General features: G+C 33.1%; 1 protein-coding gene across 5 annotated transcripts; it reads right to left on the reverse strand.

Moving 5' to 3' along the window:
• Nucleotides 1-2501: 2501 nt before the first annotated feature.
• Nucleotides 2502-12920, reverse strand: LOC112726530 (uncharacterized). 5 transcript variants are annotated; one of them, XR_003165294.3, is made up of 10 exons: nt 12341-12920; nt 10813-10934; nt 9848-9968; nt 9329-9450; nt 8902-8987; nt 7775-7854; nt 4055-4152; nt 3861-3968; nt 2860-3249; nt 2502-2760 (listed from the first exon to the last, which is right to left on the reverse strand). XR_003165294.3 is itself a non-coding variant. In XM_072208576.1 (5 exons), exons 1-2 carry the CDS (start codon nt 7512-7514, stop codon nt 4371-4373), a joined length of 3051 nt encoding a protein of 1016 aa, XP_072064677.1. In that variant the 5' UTR covers nt 7515-7661; the 3' UTR covers nt 2502-2760; nt 2860-3249; nt 3861-3968; nt 4075-4370. The 5 variants fall into 5 exon arrangements, 1 of the variants encoding a protein (XP_072064677.1); XR_003165298.3 differs by having other exon boundaries at nt 8902-8945; nt 12341-12888; XR_011868197.1 differs by lacking the exon at nt 4055-4152 and having other exon boundaries at nt 8902-8945; nt 12341-12888.
• Nucleotides 12921-13635: the final 715 nt, after the last annotated feature.

Here is a 13635-nt window from a genome sequence, read left to right on the forward strand (position 1 = left end):
ATGAAAAAGATGAGATAAATAAAGAATAATAATAGTGTATTCATTTTGCAGATAAAATAAGAGACTCGACATAATTTAAATGTATCTCGTCCAAGGTAAGGACGGAATATGAGTATAACTATCTTGTCCATGGTAAAGACGAGATACTTGTGTAAAAGCTCTTCTTGATGGAAAAGCTCTCTTTCTTATCCCTCGGCTACTACGGTGGCATGGCTCGCAGTAGTTCTGCACCTAATCCCATGTTAGTCAATAATAATACATATGGAAATCTCATAGGCAATCATTATCCATACGCAACTTAAGATGATACATCACATCTTAGAGTATGATGGTACATTCGTCCTATGATAGATGAAAGGTATGTCTTTGAATGTCATTTTTACACAAATATAGATATAAGAGTATTGTCAAAACAGAAGTCTCTAAACATCGTCACATACTCAAACTTGACCTCCCTAAAGTACGGCAATAGAATCTCTAGAGGTGCCATGGTGTGGCAATTGTCTAGAACGAAATATCCTCAACTACAAACATATGATTGAATTTTAGTTTTGTAACAAAAATATGTGACATTCAAAAAAATTAACACTAAAGCCACTAATAAATTAACTAGATTTTTTTAGAATAAATAAAATAAATATAAAATAAAATATTATAAAAATATCCTAACTAAAGATTTTGATTTAAAAAAAATAAAAATATAAAAAATCTTAACTAATGATTTCGATTTTTTTAAAATAAAATAATTTTTTTTAACGATATTTTTTCATGCCACAAATAGTTTAACTAATTCAAATCAATTAAAATAAAATTATTAAATAAGATAAAACTAATCATAAATAATCTAAATAAACTACTTCTACGAGTCATATCTTATAAAATCATTATTATCTAAACTAAATTAATAAAATCAGACTAGTAATAATATATAACACAAATATCTAACCTAAACTGTAATCATTATTATCTAACATAAACAATTTAATATCAATAATATTAAATTATTAAACTTATTCAATTAGCAATGTGTGTAGTCACATTCAATCGACTTATGTCATTGTCAATGATCCGAAACATAAGGAGAAGACTAGAGGAAAGAAAATTTTTCCAAAGAGACAAGGAAGTTCAGAATTCGAAAAATAAAAGAAATGAACTCTTCTATAGATGAGTCTATACAAGTATATATATGGAGTCCAATTCCTCACCATGGATGAGATAAATTTAAATTGTATCTGATATTTTATTTCGTCTACAAAATCTTATCTTCTCAAAAGATAAGATATGTTTATTAAAAAATCATCTTATCTGAGAATAAGATAAGTAATAAAGTATAAAAAAATAAATATTCCAATGTGGGTGTACATTTATAATTTTTATATTTATTTTATTTATTTAAAATTTTTTTATTATTAATTTACATAATTTTTTTTAGATAAATGCTTGAATGGCCTGCTATTAGATTTTCTATAACTAAAAAATTTAAAATTTAATTTTTATTATCCTAATTAAAAAAATTTCAACATAAATAAGCTAAAAACGAAAAAAAAAAGTCTATGCACATCAATTCATGTTTCCAATTCCAAAAATAATTCTTGTATGAAATACTATTTTTATTTATGTATTTTTTTCTATCAACTTAAAATTTATAATTTCATCACAAACATTACGCCTAACATTTATTAATTTAACTTTGTTTCAATGTGGAATTATTTCATTTGAAAAGGGGCCAAAAGCATTTTTCTAATACTTTATTAATTAAAGCCTGGCTTCTATCAAACTTTAAGAAGTCCAAAGAAATACAAAATATATTAACTTAATTAATTAATTATTAATTCACTACAACAAATTCGGGCTGAGGCAACCCTTTAAAAACGTTGCTTATAATAAGAGAAAGTGTTGCCTTTGATAAAAGGCAACACTTTCCGACAAAAGGCAACGCTTTTTGGGGGGTTGGCTATACGGCCGTTACCTTTGGTCTAAGGCAACGCTTTTGTATATTAAAGGGAACCCTTTTTTTGGCAACCTTCAAAAAATGTTGCCTTTTCTGCAAATAAAGCAACTCCGCGAAAGGGTTGCCTTAGAGCACCCAAACACAACGCTTTATATGAAACGCTATGGCAACACTTTTTACGAGTTGTATTTTGTAATATATAAAACAACACTTCTCCAGAGTTTTTTAAGTTGCTTTTTCATATACCTAAAACAACACTTGTACAAATTTTTTCAAGTTGCCTTTTCCTCTATCTAAAGCAACACTTGTCCAGGTTTTTTTAAGTTGCATTTTCATATACCTAAAGCAACACTTGTCCAGGTTTTTTTAAGTTGCCTTTGTTATAGACCTAATGCAACACTTATGTAGGTTTATTTACAGTTGTCTTTTTTTAATACCTAAAACAACACCTTATTGAATTTTTCTTAGATTCTCTTTTTTAATATCTAAAATAATATTTTTTTATCTTTGTTATATTTATATGATATTTGAAGAATGTATAACACCCGCATTTGAATAAGATAATAATATATATTGCATATATATATAGAAAGGTCTTCCAAGTACCAATTAACATATATACTTGCTAATAAGTTACCAAGTCAAATAAATAATAAACCTAAGTAAGCAAAATACATATTTTTCTGCTAATGAACTTAAACAAAAAAAAAACTAAGTTGTCCACTAAAAACCAAGAAGACTTTGTGCTTCACCATTGTGGCAAGAATTGTCTTTATGTCTTCAAAAAACTTCCTCCAACAATAAGAAAGCTGTAGTCAAATTTAAATGAACAAAAAAATTATAGTCAAAACATCAGCTATACAATAATATGTATACTCAAGTGGTACAACAATTTAGCATACATATACCTATTCATGATTTGGTATATGAGTCGATGGAGGAGAATGCCGAGGAACTAAATTTGGATCTTGTGCACTATTTGCAGACGATTGCTTAGATCGCAAGAGAGAAAGCGCTTCATCAACATTCATACCAGGAGAAGTTTGTTGCAACATAAGTTTCACAATATCTTCCAATCCTTGCAGTCGTTGCTTATGGTCGTCTAATTCAGTTTTTAAAGCTGTTACCTTCTCTTCACTTTGTTTTTTGATTTCATCTATTTCTTTATTTTTCTTAAGAGAAGTTTTTGTAACAGTTCTTCCATAACATCGAACTCTTCCTGGATTCTCTTTACCAAAAACTTTTTGAAATGCATTAGTAGGAGTTTCTCCAGCTTCTTGGAGATCATCAAGTTTATCCTATACACACAAATATATGATATGTCTATTTTTAGTGATAAAAATTCAATGAAAGAATCCAAAAACCTATTGCTAACTAATAGGGACAGCAATCCAAAATAGCCATAAAAGAGCCATAAAACAGCAGTCCATGATAGCCATATAACATGGTTGTAAATTGTCATAGAACAGCAATAAAATCAACCATAAAACAGCCATGAAATAACCATAAAATAGCAGTCCATGATAGCCATGAAACAGACATAAAATAGCCATAGAACAGCAACTAAATCAGCCATGAAACAGCCACAAAATAGATACCACAAAACATAGAAAGCAGCAAGTCAGCAATCATGACAACCACAAAACAGTCATAAAGTAGATACTAAAACAACAACAATAATAGCCATAAAACAGTCATAAAATAGCTGCCATGACAGCCATAAAATATGCATAAAATAGCCATAAAACAGCAACTAAATCAGCCACGAAACAGCCCATGAAACAGCCATGAAACAGCCGCAAAATAGATACCATAACAATAATTACGATAGCCATAAAACAGCAAAAAAATAGCATCCATGACAGTCATAAAACAACTACTAAAACAAGAAAATTATAGAGGAACTTACAATAACAGCTTGTGTTTCTACATCAAGTGTTTTCCCTTTTAGTCCATTCCGAGTTGCAACAAATATTTCAGCTTGATTTGGTTCCTCTTTATTCTCTTTTTTCTCACGCTACAGATCAAGATAACAATTACAAAGTCATAACATACTAAAATTAGGGAGAAGTAACAAGTAGAGAATTTTAACTCAAATGTGACCTTATCAAATCAACACGCACTCTTGCAAAATTGATTGGGCCCATTTTATGCCTCCATTGTTGCTTCTTGCGATTTTCAGAATTTATAACACACATGGCCTGTGTTTAAAATAGACAATGATGAAAAAAATATAAAAATTGAAAGAATTATACTTGACCATATCAAATAATAATAATTGAAATCCTCTAGCTCACTTTGACAGTTGGAATACTCCAATATGCAATTAGCTTCCGAAATTGTATTTTTGGAATTTCCAAAGGACGATTCACCAACATATCCTCAATATTTCCAGAATATGGTTCAAAATGCTTCTTTTTTATTCTTGTTTTGTAACGCATTGGTGCACTTGACATGCCAATACAAAAGGCTCTTCCTGATAGCACTTTTTGTTAAAATGCACATATGTCGAGCCATAAGCATCCTCCCTAGCCTCATACCAATCACATTTGAACAATGTAACCTTAAAATTTCCATAGTAGTCCAACTCAATGATATCATTCACTCTACCATAATAAGAAACGTTTTCATGAATTGGATTTGCATCCTTTGTGCTTGCAAAGCTTGTCGTTAATGCTACTAAAGTAACACCACTATTTTGTGTCTTGCGTCTTACCTCACGTTGCCTAGTGTGAAATCTATATCCGTTGATAAAATAACCAGAATATCTTTTTGCACATTGGGTTGGTCCTCTAGAGAGCTCTTTTATCCAATTTGGAACATCATGCCGCAAAGCACGTGTTTTAAACCATGTAGGAAAGTTTTTGCTATGGTTTTTAGCTCTCATCCATCGTGTTCCTTGTTGATAAGTCTCATGCTCACTAAAACTCAAAAGTATAATATTTGTAAGTAAAAAACAGACCTATCAATTTCTAATTAAAATACCAAAATATAGTAGAATTAGTATGAGTTACCTAACATAGTCGTCTATTTTGTGACAATTCAATAATATGTAGCTATGAACTTGCTCTCGGGACTTGTCGTCAAGGAGAAAAGGTTCACCTTTCTTTGCACCCAAAGGAACACCTCTTTTTGGAAATAGATTCGAAAATGCATCTGTAGTTTCCATCATAGAATTATTAGGTTCATCATTATTTCTGGGTTGTCTATTCAATTTTGTTTGGACACCAGAATGTAAGTAACGCGAGCAAAATGTCAAACATTCTTCAACCAAATATGCCTCTGCAATAGATCCTTCAGGACGACTTCTGTTTCGAACATAGGACTTCAAAGTACACATGTATCTTTCGGGAGGATACATCCACCGAAATTGAACTGGACCTCCCAATCTCACTTCATTAGCCAAATGAATAGGCAAATGAATCATTATGTCGAAGAAAGAAGGAGGAAAGATCCTCTCTAATTGGCATAATGTTGTGACAATATCCTCTTCTAATTGATCTATCTCTTGTAATGTGATAGACTTTTGACATAATTGACGAAAAAATGAGCTAAGTCGAATCAAAGGAACTGCAACTTGATCTGGAAGTATTCCTTTGATAGGAATTTGTAACAAATAGTGAAGCATGAAATGAGCATCATGAGTCTTATAACCAGATATTCTTCTCTCCAAAAGGTTCACACAACGAGAAATATTTGAAGCAGAGCCATCTGGCAACTTTGCTGTCTTCAAGACGTCACAAAAAATTGACTTTTCAGCATTGGTCATTGAGTAGCATGCCTTTGCCAGCTTCACCTTTTTCCTACCATTTGTTTTCTTGGGGTGAAGGTTCTTTCGAATGCCCATTTCTTGCAAGTCATATCGAGCATTTGTGTGATCTTTTGTCTTGCCAGAAATATCCAAGAGAGTTCCAAGAATACTATCAACTATGTTCTTTTCTATGTGCATCACATCTAAATTGTGTCGTGATGTGTTATACTGCCAATAAGGTAAATCAAAGAATATTGACCTCTTCTTCCATGGACCATCTTTCTTTGGTTTTAGCTTCCCAAATGAATTATCCACATACTCCAACTGACTTAAAGCTTCAGTACCCGACAATACGTGTGGAGCTTGCCTATATTCTACTTTTCCATTGAAAGATCTCCTATTAGCTCTCCATGGATGATCCTCGGGCAAAAAGGCACGATGACCCATATAGCATGTCTTGCGACTATATTTAAGATAGTTAGAACAAGTCCCATGGTTACAACAAGGGCAAGCTAGCTTCCCTTTTGTACTCCAACCAGATAGCATTGCGTAAGCCGGAAAATCACTAATTGTCCACATAAGAGCTGCATACATTTGGAAGGTTTCATTTTTTGATGCATCATATGTTTCCACCCCAACCTCCCACAACTCCTTCAACTCCTCGATCAAAGGTTGCATGTAAATGTCTATATCATTTCCTGGTGACTTTGGTCCAGGGATTAGCAACGACAACATAAAGTATTCCTGTTTCATAGACATCCATGGCGGCAAATTATAAGCCATTAAAACAACAGGCCATGTGCTATGAGATATGCTCATGGTTCGATATGGATTGAATCCGTCACTTGACAAGCCAAGTCTCACATTACGGGGATCGAGAGCAAAATTTGTATGACGATTGTCAAAGTCCTTCCATGACTGCCCATCAGCGGGATGCCTTAACTTCTCATCTTTTCTGCGTTCTTCGTCATGCCACCTCATGCTTTTAGCTGTTGCTGAGCACATGAATAGTCTTTGAAGCCTGGGAATTAGGGGAAAGTGTCGCAACGTCTTCACAGGAATATTGTGATATTTTTTTGAAGGCAAAACATCAGCTTCAACTACAGGATGCACAATCCAACGCGAAGCGCCACATTCATAACAAGATGTGTCCTTCTCGTACTCTTTCCAATATAGCATGCAATCGTTCGGGCATGCGTCAATCTTTTTATAGTCAAGACCTAAGTCTCTCACCATAGTCTTGGCTTTATTGAAAGAAGTAGGAATATTTAAGTTAGGAATAGCCTCTTTTAGCAACTCTAAGAGAGAAGTAAAAGAGGCATTACTCCACCCATGTTGACACTTTAACAAGTATAGTCGGATGGTGAAAGACAACGTAGAAAACCCGTCGCAACCGGGATACAGTTCTTTGCTAGCCTCTTCAACCAAGTTATAGAATTTCTTTGCATCTTCATTCATACCTTCTTTTATCCCTTCCGCTTGTGCCACATCCCGAAATCTATCGTTTAACAAGGCGTCCATGTCGTCGTACGAGTTAGTCTCACTCTCACTGTCAATCTCATTATCGCTATCGCTATCAACATCCATGCCGACTACGCTTTCCCCATGATGAATCCATCTCGTATAACCATTAACGAATCCAAAGGCAATCAAATGAATATAAATTGTTTGTCTTTTGTGCCACAAGAAATTACAACACTTTGCACAAGGGCATAAGATTTCCTCTCCTTGTGGGTATCCGATGGAGTAAGCAAAGTCTAAGAAGTCATTGACACCATTACTAAACTCAGCTTTATCTCTCGGTAAACTCATCCAATCTTTCTCTAGGTCTTGGGAAAACCTAATTATTCATATATTATTACTACTATTTAACTAATAACCATGTAAATAATAATGTTTATGCACAGTAAGTATATAAATTCATAAAAAAGGCACATAAAAATATTATTATTAAAATTAAGAAACAATGAAAAAGACACATAAAAGACATTCAACATGAAAAAAAAACTGCACAAAGGTCATAATATACATATGAAAACATACAAGTATAAGTAAGATAAAAAAAAACTTACGGAGTCATGGCTAAACAAATTGCAATCTTAAGTCCTAGAATGTCCACGAATGTTCTTCAAACTCCTCTGAAGCAATATTTCTGTATAACAGAAAAAAGTATCAAATTTACATTACTCCATGTGGAAAATAGAAAAATCAAACTAAAAATAATAATCGAACAAAAGTCCAAGTCACTGTCCTGCACCAAGTACACACAAACACAAACACAACCACAAAAGCTTATGCAAATTAAATAATCAAATAAAACATGCTGCTTGCCTTCTAAGCACAGACACACAAAATATAATGTCGCATGATTGAGGATAAACACAAAAAATAGATTAGTGTCATTATCAAATATCATCCTCTGGTTCAAAAATAGATATTCCTTGTTCCTTTCTCTGCACAAAAAATGTTTCCTAGAATTTATGAATAAAGCCCAAGAGGAATGTCATGAACTTAATTCTGTTTTTGAGCGGCTGAAAAAAAATACAGTGAAAACCCAAGATTCCATAACTCTTTAGTTACAAATTTTACTACATAAAGTCTTGTAATTCATGGAACATAATACTAGACTTTAAAAGTAACTGAAAGATTTAAAAGGTTCAAAATAGGGTTTGTCTTGATATCCAAGTATTTTAATTTAATTTATATGGTTATTTTTTTAATTATCCCTTTATCTCTCTATATTGATTTATATATTTCTATTGATTGATATAAATTAAATGTATGATTTGCATGCCCAATTTGTGTTGTGCTAATTGAACTTTGATTAAATTATATATATATATATATAAAGAGTAACATTGAACTATATGGGTTAAGATTTTAATTTTTCTAACTGCTTGATGTAGGTTAGATGCTTGGTGATATCTAAGAATTTATGTAAAAAAGAGAATAGGAATTGCACATACTTGTATTCAAAACCATATATACAATCAAGAACACAAGTACGGGCACAGCAATATGATTCAGAAGAATAAATAAGGTCTGAATTGTGATATATTCTAAATCAGGATGATGATTGATGATATTAGCTGGCTACAATAACCCAAAAGTATGAAACTATAGCCATAGCATTCACCGCAGAAATTTAGAGAATTCTGACAAAAAGAAAAGAAATTGTGAAATCATATGGAGGATGTACCTTAACAGTTAGGGCAGATCGTCGTATTTTTCCCCAGGAAACAGCTTCAGAAATCAGAATTAAGATGCACAAAAATTCAGAAAATCCTAAGAAGCAACAATCAGAACCATGAAAATTTCAGAACAATTGAAATAAAATTCCTAAAATCAGAATTATAAAGAAGCCCCAAAAATTAAGATTCAATGCATTCAGAATTCATAATCAAAATAAAATTCAGAACAGTCCCAATTCTTCATTCACAATCAATGCATTCAGAATAATATTCATTCCATAGTAAAATTAAGAAGCTTTCTTACCAACCTGATGTTGAAAAAAATCTAAGTAAGAAGCAAAAGATGACTCTATACTTGATATATGCTTCCAATTTTGTTTTATCTAAGTTCACAAAGATAAGAAAAAGAGAAAAAGCAATAAGAAAAGTTCATACCAAGTAGTCAATACTGGTGGTTCATTGCATGAAGGCACTGGACAATTCTCTAGTATCACGCCTGGTCTCATCAACCGCAAACTGCTTCTTTCCGTACCTTAACAGAGCTTTAAGAATAGAAGCTGCAATAAAAATATAATAGTGGGAATTTGTTTAACCAGGGTCAAAAAGATGGAACTGAAAAAGCACCAGGAAGATGTTGATCCACATGAAAACTTCAGAAAAATTGAAAGCAAACCCCTAAATTCAGAATTATTGAGAAGCCCCAAAAAGACATGCATTCAGAAATTCGATTTACATACTAAAATTCAGAACAGTCCCAATTCTTCATTCACAATCAATGCATTCAGAATATTCATTCCATAGTAAAATTAAGAAGCTTTCTTACCAACCTGATGTTGAAAAAAATCTAAGTAAGAAGCAAAAGATGACTCTATACTTGATATATGCTTCCAATTTTGTTTTATCTAAGTTCACAAAGATAAGAAAAAGAGAAAAAGCAATAAGAAAAGTTCATACCAAGTAGTCAATACTGGTGGTTCATTGCATGAAGGCACTGGACAATTCTAAGTATCACGCCTGGTCTCATCAACCGCAAACTGCTTCTTTCCGTACCTTAACAGAGCTTTAAAAATAGAAGCTGCAATAAAAATATAATAGTGGGAATTTGTTTAACCAGGGTCAAAAAGATGGAACTGAAAAGACACCAGCAAGATGTTGATCCACATGAAAACTTCAGAAAAATTGAAAGCAAACCCCTAAATTCAGAATTATTGAGAAGCCCCAAAAAGACATGCATTCAGAAATTCGATTTACATATTAAAATTCAGAACAGTCCCAATTCTTCATTCACAATCAATGCATTCAGAATAATATTCATTCCATAGTAAAATTAAGAAGCTTTCTTACCAACCTGATGTTGAAAAAAATCTAAGTAAGAAGCAAAAGATGACTCTATACTTGATATATGCTTCCAATTTTGTTTTATCTAAGTTCATATTAATAGTTATAGAGAAAATCCAAGTCGCTTGGTGTAGGGCCTTAAAGATTACAATTCTATTTGTGTCCTACATGGGAATTAAAATTTGAGGCAAAAATTGTAGGAAAGGCAGAAAAGAACAACAAAATAAGAATTCAAAATGACGTGTTAGCATATTAACAATTCAAATAAAATTCAGTGTGCACCATACCTTTTGTGCACCAAACCTCCATCACCCACGAAAAAAAATCAGTTTGGTAACGACAAAAACGAAAAGATTGTAGTGTTTTCAGTTTTCACACCGCATTTGAGGATCTTGAACTAGAACAAGAACCAAACCCTGCTACTGTTAATTAGGTGTCAACCACACATAGAGCACCCAAATGGAAGCTGCATTAAGCAGTCCACTTGCTCTTTCACCCAACCATGTTTTCAATGCATCTAATCCCGGTACCACTCCTTCCGTGATAAGAAAAAGAGAAAAAGCAATAAGTAAAGTTCATACCAAGTAGTCAATACTGGTGGTTCATTGCATGAAGGCACTGGACAATTCTAAGTATCACGCCTGGTCTCATCAAACCGCAAACTGCTTCTTTCCGTACCTTAACAGAGCTTTAAGAATAGAAGCTGCAATAAAAATATAATAGTGGGAATTTGTTTAACCAGGGTCAAAAAGATGGAACTGAAAAAGCACCAGGAAGATGTTGATCCACATGAAAATTTCAGAAAAATTGAAAGCAAACCCCTAAATTCAGAATTATTGAGATCTGTTCCACATATATATGTTGCGGCTAGCATATGTTCACTTGATCGATATTTGAAAATTTGATCATCAATAATGTAGGAATAAAAAACATGGTGTAACTATTTTGATATACTTTTTCTCCGTCCTCATCATGCAAATTATATTTGGGTGTTTGGTGATAAATTAACATGTCTCCTTTCAAGAAATTATATTTGACTAAAAACCAAAATACGTGTCTCCTCTGCTATCAAGAAAGAGAAAACAATTCAATAATTTCAAAGGCGTGTTAGGTGACTTTTCACTCGCAAGTTCAAGTATTATACCATGTTTATACTTTACAAAGTGTTACATATATATATATATATATATATATATATATATATATATATATATATATATATAGCAGCTAGTTACACCATACACATGACACATTCAAACCTCACGCTTCACATGCCGTCAAATAGAAGCCCCAAAAAGACATGCATTCAAAAATTCAATTTACATATTAAAATTCAGAACAGTCCCAATTCTTCATTCACAATCAATGCATTCAGAATAATATTCATTCCATAGTAAAATTAAGAAGCTTTCTTACCAACCTGATGTTGAAAAAAATCTAAGTAAGAAGCAAAAGATGACTCTATACTTGATATATGCTTCCAATTTTGTTTTATCTAAGTTCATATTAATAGTTATAGAGAAAATCCAAGTCGCTTGGTGTAGGGCCTTAAAGATTACAATTCTATTTGTGTCCTACATGGGAATTAAAATTTGAGGCAAAAATTGTAGGAAAGGCAGAAAAGAACAACAAAATAAGAATTCAAAATGACGTGTTAGCATATTAACAATTCAAATAAAATTCAGTGTGCACCATACCTTTTGTGCACCAAACCTCCATCACCCACGAAAAAAAATCAGTTTGGTAACGACAAAAACGAAAAGATTGTAGTGTTTTCAGTTTTCACACCGCATTTGAGGATCTTGAACTAGAACAAGAACCAAACCCTGCTACTGTTAATTAGGTGTCAACCACACATAGAGCACCCAAATGGAAGCTGCATTAAGCAGTCCACTTGCTCTTTCCCCCAACCATGTTTTCACCCAACCACACATATATTGTAGTGTTTTCAATGCAAACCCCTAAATTCAGAATTATTGAGAAGCCCCAAAAAGACATGCATTCAGAAATTCAATTTACATACTAAATTTCAGAACAGTCCCAATTCTTCATTCACAATCAATACATTCAGAATATTCATTTCATAGTAAAATGAAGAAGCTTTCTTACCAATAAGCAGAGGAGGAGGAGGGGGTTACAGCCCTTGCGAAGAGGAGAAGGCGAGACAGGGGAAGAAGTGGAAACGGGAGAAGGAGAGGGGTTTCTCGAAGAGGAGAAGGCGAGACAGGCCTTGCGAAGAGGAGAAGGCGAGACAAGCCTGTACTTGGAGCCGAGATAGGAAGAGGGGGAGCCGTGGAGCAGCGTGCGTGGAGGACAGCACCGCGCCGATGCCAGTGGAGGAGAGCACCGCGCCGACACCCGTGGAGGAGAGCACCGCGCAGGAGCCCGTGGATGAGAGCAACGCTCCGACGACCGTGAAAGGGAGAACCGCGCCGTCGCCGTTTGGAGTGAAAGCGATTGAGAGTTGCGGTCGATGAGGAGGAGAGCCGCGATCGGTGGTGTGGCCGTCTGCGTTATGATGTTAGGGTTACAGTATCTCTGATGAAATGAGGAAGCTAAGTGATGATGAAGGAATGAAGTGATGAACTGATGATGAAGAGCATTGTGTCTTTTCTTTTCTTTTTTTTTTTAAGTTATTTGATTGAAAAATAATTGGTGGGAATATAAAAAGTTTCCCTCTAAAATTTGTAACTGTGAATAATTTTAGGCAACTTTTTATAAATGTTATTTATTTAATTTTTTTTATAACTTTTATAAAATGTTGTATTTTTATTTAAAAATGTTGTCTTAAATATTTTATATTGTAACATTTATTGAGTGTTGTTTTAGATATCAAAGACAACAATTTTTGTGGGTGGCCAAAAATTTAGTTATCTTAGCCTGATTCAAAGGTAACACGTCAAAAATGTTGTCTTTGCCTATCTAAGGCAACTTTTGTTAAATGTTACTTCGAATAAGGGTTACCTTAGGCCAAAAATGTTGTAGTGATTCTTTTTACTTTTGTTCTTTTTTAATTTCATCCGTGCTTATTACCTTGGCCTACTTGGCCTCTCTTTATGGGCTATCTTCACTTTCACTATTTTACATGAAAAAATGTTTTCCATCATTTCGTGCATAGTAACTAATGTAATCTCCATATAATTAAAGAGATTAGGGAGTAAAACAAAATCATAACTCACAAAGCAATCTTGTAGCAGATTTAAGGATGCAAAGTCATCACTAGTATTGACCAAAAAGACTACGAAAGAATAACCATCACTAGTGATCTTATTATTATTTTTTAACAAAAATAATTATATGGAAATGTAAAAATAGTCACATCATACAGCAATCATCATACACAAAAAATTAACTATTAATTTATTATCTATATAAAATATATATATATATATATAAAATGAGTA

This window comes from Arachis hypogaea, chromosome 12, assembly GCF_003086295.3.
Source record: "Arachis hypogaea cultivar Tifrunner chromosome 12, arahy.Tifrunner.gnm2.J5K5, whole genome shotgun sequence".
Classification (NCBI taxonomy): domain Eukaryota; kingdom Viridiplantae; phylum Streptophyta; class Magnoliopsida; order Fabales; family Fabaceae; genus Arachis; species Arachis hypogaea.

Bases quoted from the DNA above. Each gene is read 5' to 3' on its own strand.
- LOC112726530 (XM_072208576.1), bottom strand. From the start codon at position 7,514: ATGAGTTTACCGAGAGATAAAGCTGAGTTTAGTAATGGTGTCAATGAC. The intron at 4,873-4,965 runs GTAACTCATACT...TTTGAGTTTTAG, and splicing joins AAAATAGACGACTATGTTAG to TGAGCATGAGACTTATCAAC.